The sequence below is a fragment of the Salarias fasciatus genome, chromosome 15 (assembly GCF_902148845.1).
Source record: "Salarias fasciatus chromosome 15, fSalaFa1.1, whole genome shotgun sequence".
In the NCBI taxonomy this organism is placed as follows: domain Eukaryota; kingdom Metazoa; phylum Chordata; class Actinopteri; order Blenniiformes; family Blenniidae; genus Salarias; species Salarias fasciatus.
In genome coordinates, this window is record NC_043759.1 from 16,792,269 (window position 1) to 16,804,659 (window position 12,391).

Consider the following 12,391-nt stretch of genomic DNA (forward strand, 5'->3'; position numbering starts at 1 on the left):
TTTTGACTTCGGTAAAAGATGAGGGTAGTTTTTTCCAAGTCTGATGATGAGTGCATCTTATTTTTAGTCAGAAACTCAACCATAAAAAGGAAATGTACTTTAAACTGAATTTGTTTCAACTGAATAAGGAGAGGAGCAATTTCTCACAATTTTCAGCAAACTCCACCAGAAAGAGGAAGTGACAAAGCTTTTTTAAAATGTGAACTTCCGCATCAGAGAATCTTCAGTGTCAAATGATCAGACATCAAATGGCTTCACTGAGAGTTTTCCTCATTTTGTTGCTTCGGTTTGAAGGTAATTGCTTTAATTTCATGTTTTTTTTTAATCTCGTATTTAAATTAATGTCCTTTTTACTAATTATTGTAAACAGTTTAATAATTTGGTTTGACAATACCTAGAGAATAGTCTGACCAAAAGTCAGGATCAATTTGTCTAAAGGTTTGAACATGGTAAGGTTTTATGTGGAGTTTGCATGTTCTCCCTCGGCGTGGATTTTTCTCCAGACACTCTGGCTGAGTTCAGAAGCCCGAAAACATTCTTCTTAGGCTGATTGGAGAATCTATATAATCCGTTGGTATGAATGTGAGTGTGTGTTACTGTAATCACAGATGGGTTTGAATATGAAATAAACATTAATAGAGCAACAGAGAAAGCAGTAAAATGTAAAAATTCAGTTTTTGCATTTTTTACATTACACTGAATTTCCCAGTCTGGGATCAATAAAGTAACTCTGTACTCTAAAAATGGAATGAAGAACAAAACAAAAAAAAAACAAAAAAAAAAAATTATTATGAGCGATGGCACAAATTTTAACTGAAAGAAATAAGTATGTGTCTGAAAAGGTTTCAAGCAACTTTTAGAACTTGAAATAATTGACCTTGCTTTGGACATCATGTCATGGTCTGCATTGTTCCACTTTAAAATAATTTCAGTTGAAAATGTTTCATTTGTTGTTTTCTTTTTCCTTCAGGCATCAGAGGAGACAACTCTTACTATCTCTATCAGAGACCTGGAGATGATGTCTTGCTACCCTGTCTTCAGGCGTCATTATCTGATACCGGATGTTCAGGTATTAACTGGCTTTACCACAAAGATGGACGAACATTTCTTGATGTTCGTAATGGAGAAGTTGAGAAGAGCTCACCCCGAGCTGCCAGACTGACTCTGCACACTAACTGCTCTCTGATCATCAATAACATCACAGCTGAGGACGCTGGTCGGTACATCTTTCTAAATACGAAGGATCTCACCAGGAACACACAGGTGTTTCTAAACATTTTGACAAGTGAGTGCTTTAAAGAAACAGTTTTTTTCCTGGCAGTAATCTGATTGTAAATCCTTGCTGATTGCAAAGCCACAGAAAAAAAAGAGCAGTCTGATGTTTCCACTACAGATTCAACTTTTTGCTCTGTTAACAGATATTACTTGTTGTCTTCTAGTTTCACCGTCATCTACAGACACAGATCCAAATAAAGATGGAGAAGTGACATTAAGTTGCTCCCTGTTTAAATTAGACGGACAGTGTGAACCCAGGAGTCTCCACTGGGTGAATGAGACGGGAGCTGAGCTGGTTGGTGAAGGAGATGGTTTCAAGTATGAAGGACAGAAAAACTGTGTTTCTTTTCTGACTGTGAAGAATCAGACTGAACACAGCAGAAGATACACCTGCCAGTATGTTGACAGAACAGGTGTGAAGATCGAGGCTCACTACTCAACTGTGTCCTCAGTGTCACCAACAGGTGAGGACTCAAACACACACATGACACACTGAACCTTTGAAAATGAGTTTTTCTTTATCAGGGTTTTCAGATCATCGAGAAATCTGACACAAATTGAAATTCTAATACTATTTCTAAATTTTCCTTCTGCTGTTCAAAATTTTACTGCAGAAAAAAATAGTCTTCTCTTGAAATGAAATCCAAACCTTGATCTCAAGAATGAAATAGTGTCTTTACAAATGACTTCCTGGTTATGAGATTTTTAGCCAAAATCTCCATGAATATGAATGTGAGTTATATTTTTCCTGCAGATTCCACCGACTGGTCTCCTCTGAGATACACCATGTGGGCTCTGCGCATCTCATTATTGATCCTCATGATGGTCATCACGGCTCTGATCATCAGAGGCAGAGGTGAGAACTTTCACATCGGATCACAATTTGACTGAAGCTGTAAATCTGAACTTCAGTATGACTCTGGATCTGTTTGCAGGAAGCAGCAGGCAGCTCAGAAACAACAGAGTGAGTATAAACAAAGGATTGAACCGTCACATTAAATCCACATGTTCTGTGTTGATGAGATCATTCATTTGATCAGTATTGATGATCACAGATTGTGAAGATGCATTGCAGCAACTCTCTGGAGGCACCGGAGTTTATTCAGTCCCTTCAAGCCTCTTTTTCAGATTGTTTCCTGTTTTATTTTACAGGTTCGTTACATCGAGACTGATGATGGTGGAGCAGTGAACTATGAAAATGTAGAACAGCGTCTGTCTCCTTCCACGCTGCTCTGATCTCCAGCAACAACAACTCTCCATGCTAACATGAACTGTTTTGATTCCTCACTGAAAAATTGAACATGCTGATAGATGTTAGGATTAATGTCTCTTTCATGCAGATGAGGTCAACAGGTTGTCGGTTTCAGATCCAAAGAAGATTAAATATGTTTACTTTCAATCCCTGAGGTTTGAGACTACAGAGCCAGAAACTTAAGGCTCAAAATGGACTCTGACAGGTTCAAATCGAAAACTACAGTAGTTACTCTTCTCAAATCTGGACTAGGTTATTCTAAAGATGTTAAACTTTCATCAAAACACTGTTTATGATTTGTGACACCTTCTTTGGATTTGTTATGTAAACGAGAGCATAGTTGACTGTATTTTTCACAGCCAGACTGCTTCGGACCAGGTCCAGGTCAAAAACTGCTGAACCTGCAGTTCTCAAATCTGGACTATGTTATTTTACAGATGATAAACATTCATAAAACCACTGATTTTGATTTGTGAATCCTTTATTTTATCTGTGGAAAGGAAAAAAGTGCATAGTTGACTGTATTTTTTAAATGTTGACCGCTTTCGGCCAGATTCCGATGGAGAACCGCTGGACATGCACTTCTCAAGTCTGATGACTGAAGTCTCATTCAAGAGTAATGTATCGTTCGAAAGCCTGTGAGATTTACAATGTCAACAAACTTTATTTGAATTCCCAAGACTGACGACAAAAGACAGTGCATGAACCTACTATGTTGAGGTATTGGATCATGGATATATATATACTGTCGGGTTTTGTTCCAGATGTTGCTGATGTTGATGGCGTGTTACTTTTTGCATATGTATTTTAATTTTGTTATAAAACAAAGTCTTTGATGTCACAGTGTGCTTGGAGTGTTCAGTTAGTGGCATTTAGGGCTTTTTATTTGAGAAACAATGGAAAAACAACTGTTTCTTGCTGGTGGTTCATGTTGGAGCTGACTTGATCACTTTAGTGCCCTTCATTGCGTGTATTTCTTTCAGTTTTAAAATGTTATCTTTTTATTTGTTTTAAATGTCTTTTTTTTTTAAATATAAAGGTGAATAGTATGAATTATTCTTAGAACTGATGTTTTTTTGACTCATATTTCTAGAACGTGTGCTCATCCATACATTTTGTGAGGTGGTTTTTCAGGCTTCTGACCATAACCACCAGCCTGGTTGGTTATTTTTTCAATTCTCTGGAATGTATGTACATTTTGCTTCCAGTTTCAGAGATGCGCCTGAACTTTTCAACAGTTCACAATAAAATGATGTGGTTTGCCCTCGAACACATTCTTCATGGTCAGTATTTAAACTCAAAGCTCCAGATTGGTCTGGAGGACATGTCAGCTTGTTTTCACTGGATTTATCACCAAACAGGGCACTTCTCCTTTCATTTCACCACTGACATGACACAGTGGAAACTGCAGCACTCCATATTTCCCCATTTCAGAGAGAAAGCTTCACATTGATTTCCTGTTGACAGAATGAAACAAAATGACTCTGCTCATGTTGATGCTGGTTTTTCTGCTTCAGAATGGAGGTAAGGCTCTTCTTATGTGTGACTTATATCATAGTTTGATACTAAAATGTTTTCAAGATACTTTTGTCATTTAATTTGAACTGTGAGAGTGGTGGACACTTGAAGAAGAATCACATTTACTCCTGCAGTGTCAGTGGAATGACACTCTGCAGAGATCCTGGTCTGGAAACTTTGTTGATAATAACATTAATCTGCTCAAATAGAGATGTTGACTTGGGTCATGTAACTTAGACTCAAGTTGATTCAAGTCTCTGTTTTGATGATTTGTGACTTGACTCGAAGAAAAATTAAAGACTTGAAACTTGACTTGGAAGTGAAAGACTTGAGACTTGACTTGAGACATAATGACTTGAATGACTTGAGTGTTGTTGAGTTTGTGTTTTCAGTTTTAACAAGTATAAAAGTAAAATCAAATGTTACCGATATGAGCACAGCTTTAAAATAGTGGTATGATTGAAATCGATACCCTGTCAGTTATGTGCTCTCTGTCAAACAAGAGTTTTTTTCCCCACAGTCAAACAGAAAGGGGCTTTTGGTCTCTCAGCCAATCAGAGGACACGTGAGTTAGGGAGGCTGACACAGTCTCTGCTTTCAAGGCTTGCTTAAGACCTTTCTGTTTAGTAAAGCTTGCAGTGAGGGGTGGTTCATGTATTGTTCATATCAGCATTGTAATTATCATCAACCCCTGGAATGAGATTCCCAGGTTTTCAAGCAACATGATTGTTTTGCACGCACTAAAAACTTAAGGGCTGAAAAAGAAAACTTTGCAAAGATGGAATACCTTGATATTTGTGATAACTGAGTAACCTAAAAAAGTAAAGTTTGAAAGTTGGTTAAATATTGTTCGAGACAGACTAAATGAAGTACTGATTCAAAAATGAAGAAGTTACAAGCTAAAACATTGTAATATTGATTAAAATCAGACTACGACATGGACATGTTTTGAAAACTTGGCAAAGTAAATTGATCTGCTATAAAAAACAAAAAAGATTTTCTGATACAGAGCATTAAAATAAGTTTACTTGACTTGGACTTGACTTGACCGATGACTTAAGCAAGAAAAAATGACTTGGGACTCACTTGAGACGTTCACATTTGTGACTTGGTCCCATGTGTGACAAATGCATGATATTAGTGAGATGATGGTTATTAGGTCATTCGTTATGGAGCAGGTTATTTCTAGTTAGTGGGACAGTGTCTCATCCAGTCTCATTAAATGTGTGTTGACATGATTTAACCTCACATTTCAGGCATTTCTAAGTTTGATCAGATTAAAAGCAGAATCTGTAGTTCAGTGTTGCAAATTTACATCCAAGTGATTTAGTGGACAAGATTAAACTGAGTTTGGTGATTAGTAATAATCTAATGATTTGATTTGTATCAGATTGATTTTTGTTTTAAAGTGAATTGAATAAAGGAGAATTTTCTAATCCAGGAAACTGAGAAAAAAGATGAGATTAACAGTGATTTTGTGGTTGTTTGAAACATGTAAATATTTTAAGTTGATGTCAGTAAATTTAAATATTTGTTATCAGTTTTATTGCTGAAGAATTTGAATGTCAAGTTTAACTTAATTTCAGTCACAACTTTGTCGACTGATTTCATTTAATGGATTAGATTAACAGAGCCGAGCTGTTTATGTTTCCAACATAAAATATTTTTCCTTTCCTTTGCACATCGTGTTACATTTTCTTTTTGTCTTTTTCCATCAGGCATCAGAGGAGGCATCTCTTTCTATGATCTCTATCAGAGACCTGAAGATGATGTCTTGTTACCCTGTCTTCAGGTGTCATTATCTGAGACCAGATGTTCAGGTATTAACTGGCTTTACGACAAAGACGCAAGCAGAACTTTCACTGATGTTCGTTATGGAGTAGTTCAGAAGAGATCACCTCGAGCTGCCAGACTGAGTCTGCACACCAACTGCTCTCTGATCATCAAAAACATCACAGCTGAGGACGCTGGTCAATACACCTGTAGATACACATGGGACGCTAAAGGGGACACACAGGTGTTTCTAAACATTTTGACAAGTGAGTGTTTTAAACGTTAGTTTTTTTTCCTGACAGTAATCTGATTGTAAATCCTTGCTGACTGCAAAACCACAGAAAAAAATGACAGTTTGATGTTTCTACTACAGATTCAACGTTTTGCTCTGTGAACAGATATTACTTCTTATCTTCTAGTTTCATCATCTTCTACAGACACAGATCCAAATAAAGATGAAGAAGTAACATTAAGTTGCTCCCTGTTGAAATTCAATGGATGGTGTAAACCCAGGAGCCTCCGCTGGGTGGACGAGACGGAAGCTGAGCTGGTTGGTGAAGGTGATGGTTTCAAGTATGAAGGACAGACAAACTGTGTTTCTTATCTGACTGTGAAACTTCAGACTGAACACAGCAGAAGATACACCTGCCAGTATGTTGATAGAACAGCTGTGAAGATCGAGGCTCACTACTCAACTGTGTCCTCAGGTACAAGAACACACTGCATGTTCAATCACAATGGAAACTTAAGATGAGCTTAAAGAATGAACTTTACTTCATGAAGCACTTATTTTACTTTAATTAATCATTCTTGATCTGATGATAGGTCCCACCAGTGATAAAGCCTTCGTCTTCATCATCGGGGGAGTGGTCGGGCTGCTGGTGTTGTTACTTGTCATTGCAGTTATTCTACTGAAATGCAGAAAACAAGCCAAAGCTACAAAAGGTCAGTAAAACTGAACAAATGCAGCTTTTAAGTCAGTGATAAAGTTTATTTCTACTCAACAACACTTTCAAAATAACTTAAAAGGCTGTCAGGGAGTGGACTAAATGTTCTTTACTGGATACTGTAAGAAGATAAAACAACCAGACAGCAAAGTGTTAGGAGTTACTCTGCTTACGTTTTGACTCTCAGACTGTCTGTTTTTAAATCTCACTCACTGTTATTAGAAATGTACGTGTAATAATCATACATTGAGTCAGTGAATGCCTCCCTCATTTCATTTCTGCTTTTGCTACAGTTTTCTGTGTTGACAGACTTTATTTCTCTTTCAGAAGGATATTTTTATTTTTGCTGCTCAGCATTTTTAGTGAATGTTAGTTTTTTGCTTCCTCTTGTGTTCTGTCTGTTAGACAGAGCTCTGAATAATGCAGTATAATGTAATGTGTTTCTCTGAAACTGATTCCACTCTTGAAATTAGTAACTCTTTGTTCGTCACTGAATTTTAGTGACAGCAGTGAAAAGTGCTGCAGAGCTGCTGACTGTTAGCTGGATGTGAACCAGGGTTTCAGACTGATTCTGTTTCATTTTACGTCACTTCAGAGGTCGAAAACAGCCGAACTTGGTCTCAGTAGAGCCAGACCAGAAAATGGACATGAAAAAAATTATATTACTGTAATATTTAAATAGTACAAAACAGCTTCAACGTTCTCCTTTTGTTCAAGTCTTCTTCTTATTGCAGTCTTGAAAATGTATGAAAATAATACATAAACTGAAGTTACATCATGTTTTCATGTGATTGTTCTGATGAATAAAGTATGAAATCTCACTCTTTCTTCCAGATGCTCTAAAACTGGCCAATATCCCGGTAAGTATTTCCTGAATAGAACTGATAACTTCATGAAAGCTCCACACAAGGTGCCACTTGCTACACTTTATAAAACTGAATTTCCAGCACTTGAAAGATATTTGTTTCTGTCAGTGATTTGTGTCCCAATGATTAGAATCTGAAAGAAGCTTCAAATGATCCAATATGAAAAAAGCCCAAACAAATTTAGATCAACTGCTCCAGTCTTTATACAAACATGTAAAACTTTGTGTATTAAACACACACTTTCAAAGCTTTACACTGACATTTGTCATTTAAGTTTAAATTCACAGTATGTTTAATTTAAACTGTAGTTAAAAGCATCAACATGTTAGTTGTTAATTTAGTTCAATGTAGGGAAAGTTTCTGTTTGATTTATACAGCATAAATAGATTTACAGCAGATATTTACAGACTGAAAATAGAGTTGTGTTCTGTTGTTGAATAGATTTTATTTTCATGTTTAGCAACAATTAGCAGACTCTCCATAGAGAAACTTTTCACTGTGTTCAGTTTCTCCTGTCTCTGCTCATGACTGTCACTCACATAATCCTTTGTCGGCTACAACAACGTACTATGGAGGTTTTTTTCAGTATGTGACTAAACAAAGTATGCTGTGTTTTCTGTCACCGTGGAAACAAAATTGAAATTTTCACTGAATCCAAACCAAGTGACTAAAATCAATCAGCCTCCATCGGACAGCAGTGAGGTGTTTCCTAAACACTGATAAGAACCATCAAAGGTCACATTTTCCATAAACTCCTGTGTTTTCCAGGAAGAGACAGATGTGACCTATGCCACAGTGAATGAGCATCACACCACTGATCATAAAAATGTAAGTCGTTTCATTTGATATGATTTAATCTTCAACCACAGAAGCATAATAACAATTACACTTTTTGTCACTCTGAGATTCTAATATTTTGCAATGACTGTTTGGGACATAATTAATTTTTGTGCTGTTTGTTATTCTTAAACGTGTGTGTTCACACTCAGGATGAGACAGAGATCAGTCTGACCTACGCCACTGTGAGCCTCACTAATCTAAAGGTCCATCAGAAGAACAAAGTAGGTCCCTCTTTTTAATACAGTGGCATTAAGAAAGAAATAAACTCTTCTGACTCCAACACTGTAAAGTTTATCAAAGAGTGACCTTCTTGCTGTGAATCACATAAAAACTCTTGTTTGTGTCGCTCAGGTCAAAGTTGAGACAAAGGTGGAAGAAGTGACTTATTCTACTGTCAGGACTCGGTGAAGACCAAACTGAAAACTCCCAGAATGCCTCGGGGTCAGACTGTTGTCATTTATGAAGGAGCAGTCAGTAGTCTTTACTGATTACTGATTTTCTTAAGTAATTTGGTAATTCGTCGACCTCCACACCTGAAGGACACTTGAACAATTGAACTCGAGTCGTGTGGAGTGGAGAGACACTGACGGCGAAGTTCCAGAATGTACAAACCAATTTGTTGATTTCACCGACTGTACAGTTCAACTACAAAAAAAAAAAAAAAAAAAAAAAGAAGAAGTGTTTTGAAGTGATTATTCTGTTTCAGACTGATTTACTATTCTGTTTTTTCTCAGTTTTGAAATGTTTGCTTATCGGTCAAGTTTTGAGTCAAGTTCAAAGATTAAAGCCTTTATGGTGACATTATATTATTTTGGTTCATTAAAAAAGAGAGAGAGCAATGTCATGTTAATAATGATGAATCTGTGGGAAGCAACAGCAACATCTAGATGTCGAATGTCGGGAAGTAACAGAAGCCAGCTGAGCATGGAACCTGCAGCCTGGAAAGTAAAGCCTTCTAAATATTTTTATTTTTCTTAACCTGTCCTGTCCAGCATGGAAGCAGCAGAATAGAAGCCTGGCTGCCGTTGTGTGCCCGACAGATTTGCTCTTCCAAAAGGAATTTATAAATATCAAGCTCCTCTTGTTAACGTGCTGTTTTTTTTTATTCTATTTTATTTATTTTGAGTACTAATACATGATATTGCTGGACCTGACAGGGGGACAGAAAGTGAAACAAACAAACAAGTGAACAGACAAGCAAACAACAACAAACGAAGGTGAAGAGAAGGAAGAGACTGCAAAGATACGACGGTCTTTAATTAATATCGACATTCCAGACGGCCGGCTGCTGCACCTGCATAAAAATATGACAAAGGGCATCTTATGGACTTTAGTCGGAGATTATTTAGGTTAGTCCAACCAAAAACAAGAAAACAATGGTAACCGAGTCTACATGCAGAATATGAGGAGGGATTAAAGATCGGCGTGATCATGGAAATGTGAGAGTGATCATGCGTATATGACCTCTGACCCCTGAGAAGACCAGAAGCCGGCCAGAGAGGCCCAGGGCACAAGAGCCCAAGAGCCAACCCCCCCACCCCCCCACCCCCCCACCCCCACCCCTCAGGCAGAGGGCCATGACCATACCTGGGTATCCACATTTTTCAGCAAACTCCACCACAAAGAGGAAGTGACATAGCTTTCTCAAACTTCTGTGAACTTCCGCAACAGAGAATCTTCAGTGTCAAATGATCAGACATCAAATGGCTTCACTGAGCGTTTTCCTCATTTTGTTGCTCCAGTTTGAAGGTAATTGTTTTAATTTCATGTTTTTTTTTTAAATCTCGTATTTAAATTGTCCTTTTTACTAATTATTGTAAACAGTTTAATAATTTGTTTGGACAATACCTAGAGAATAATCTGGCCAAAAGTCAGGATAAATTTGTCTAAAGGTTTGAACATGGTAAGGTTTTAAGTGGAGTTTGCATGTTCTCCCTGGACGTGGATTTTTCTCCAGACACTCTGGCTGAGTTCAGAAGCCCAAAAACATTCTTGTCAGGCTGATTGGTGAATCTATATAATCTGTTGGTGTGAATGTGACTGTGTGTTACTGTAATCACAGATGGGTTTGAATACGAAATAAATATTAACAAAGCAACAGAGAAAGAGGTGAAATGTAAAATGGAAAGACGAACAATCAAAAGCTTTATTATGAGTTACGACACAAACTTTAACTGTAAGAAATTCGTTTTATTTGGGTCTGAAAAAGGTTTTTTGCAACTTTTAGGACATAAAATAGTTGACCTTGCTTTGTACATCATGTCATGGTCTGCATTGTTTTAATAGGAAATAATTTCAATTTAGAACGATTCTTTTGTTGTTTTCTTTTTACATCAGGCATCAGAGGAGACATCTCTTATTATCATCTCTATCAGAGACCTGGAGATGATGTCCTGCTACCCTGTCTTCAGGTGTCATTATCTGATACCAGATGTTATGATATTTACTGGCTTTACGACAAAGATCAATGGAGAACTTTTCTTGATGTTCGTGATGGAGAAGTTGAGAAGAGCTCACCCCGAGCTGCCAGACTGAGTCTGCACACCGACTGCTCTCTGATCATCAATAACATCACAGCTGAGGACGGTGGTCAGTATGTCTGTCGATATATGAAGGATCCCACCAGGGACACACAGGTGCTTCTAAACATTTTGACAAGTGAGTGTTTTAACGTTATAGTTTTTTTCCTGACAGTAATCTGATTGTAAATCCTTGCTGATTGCAAAGCCACAGAAAAAAATGACAGTTTGATGTTTCTACTACAGATTCAACGTTTTGCTCTGTGAACAGATATTACTTCTTATCTTCTAGTTTCATCATCTTCTACAGACACAGATCCAAATAAAGATGAAGAAGTAACATTAAGTTGCTCCCTGTTGAAATTCAATGGATGGTGTAAACCCAGGAGTCTCCGCTGGGTGGATGAGACGGGAGCTGAGCTGGTTGGTGAAGGTGATGGTTTCAAGTATGAAGGACAGAAAAACTGTACTTCTTATCTGACTGTGAAGCTTCAGATTGAGCACAGCAGAAGCTACACCTGCCAGTATGTTGATAGAACAGGTGTGAAGATCGAGGCTCACTACTCAACTGTGTCCTCAGTGCCACCAACAGGTGAGGACTCTTTTCTGATAAAACGAAATATTATAGTATTTTTATGTTCTATCTGGTAATCGTTACATCATATGAGTGAATGTTCCTTTTGTACTAACAGTTAGCTTCAAGATAACATTGTTTTTTAATAACTCAAAAGATTCATATTTCTTTTAGATTCAGGCCTGACAAGTCTTCTGATAAGATCTTCAGTTTCTGTAGAGTTGTGGATCTCAGTAATGACTGCATATCTGCGTCACAGAGTAATTTTGGGGTCATGCAGGCTGACCGGTTCTCTGTATGACTCCTGTACTCCATATAAAACTTTCAACAGATCATTCGTTGAAGATTCTTTTTACCCAAGGCTGTCAGTGGTCTACATCATAGAATTTCCATGATAGACTCAAACACACACATGACACACTGAACCTTTTAAAAGGTGTCTGTCTTTATCAGTTTTCTTCTTTTGCTGATTTATTTTGATGCAAAAAAGAAGAAGTCCTCTCTAAAAATGAAATCCAATCCTTTATCTTCGGAATGAAAAAGCGTCTTTCCAAATGACTTCCTGGTTATGAGATTTTTAGCCAAAATCTCCATGAATATTAATGAGAGTTGCATTTTTCCTGCAGATTCCACCGACTGGTCTCCTCTGAGATACACCATGTGGGCTCTGCGCATCTCATTATTGATCCTCATGATGGTCATCACGGCTCTGATCATCAGAGGCAGAGGTGAGAACTTTCACATTGTATCACAATTTGACTGAAGCTGTAAATCTGAACTTCAGTATGACTCTGGATCTGTTTGCAGGAAGCAGCAGGCAGCTCAGA

General features: G+C 37.5%; 1 protein-coding gene across 2 annotated transcripts; it reads left to right on the forward strand.

Moving 5' to 3' along the window:
- Nucleotides 1–204: 204 nt before the first annotated feature.
- Nucleotides 205–9,143, forward strand: LOC115401890 (uncharacterized). Of its 2 annotated transcripts, XM_030110269.1 has the most exons (8): nucleotides 221–294; nucleotides 5,764–6,084; nucleotides 6,238–6,525; nucleotides 6,644–6,763; nucleotides 7,600–7,625; nucleotides 8,400–8,459; nucleotides 8,621–8,692; nucleotides 8,823–9,143. In XM_030110269.1, exons 1-8 carry the CDS (start codon nucleotides 234–236, stop codon nucleotides 8,877–8,879), a joined length of 1,005 nt encoding a protein of 334 aa, XP_029966129.1. In that variant the 5' UTR covers nucleotides 221–233; the 3' UTR covers nucleotides 8,880–9,143. The 2 variants fall into 2 exon arrangements, with proteins under 2 accessions (XP_029966130.1, XP_029966129.1); XM_030110270.1 differs by lacking the exons at nucleotides 5,764–6,084; nucleotides 6,238–6,525; nucleotides 6,644–6,763; ... (2 more) ...; nucleotides 8,621–8,692; nucleotides 8,823–9,143 and adding exons at nucleotides 971–1,285; nucleotides 1,440–1,739; nucleotides 2,030–2,131; nucleotides 2,211–2,239; nucleotides 2,428–3,741 and having other exon boundaries at nucleotides 205–294.
- Nucleotides 9,144–12,391: the final 3,248 nt, after the last annotated feature.

What these genes read in the sequence shown, in the direction of transcription:
- LOC115401890 (XM_030110269.1), top strand. Translation starts at nt 234, where the DNA reads ATGATCAGACATCAAATGGCTTCACTGAGAGTTTTCCTCATTTTGTTG. An exon ending in ACAAGCCAAAGCTACAAAAG is followed by an intron (nt 6,764 to 7,599) that starts GTCAGTAAAACT and finishes TCTTTCTTCCAG; the next exon opens with ATGCTCTAAAACTGGCCAAT. An exon ending in AGGTCCATCAGAAGAACAAA is followed by an intron (nt 8,693 to 8,822) that starts GTAGGTCCCTCT and finishes TGTGTCGCTCAG; the next exon opens with GTCAAAGTTGAGACAAAGGT.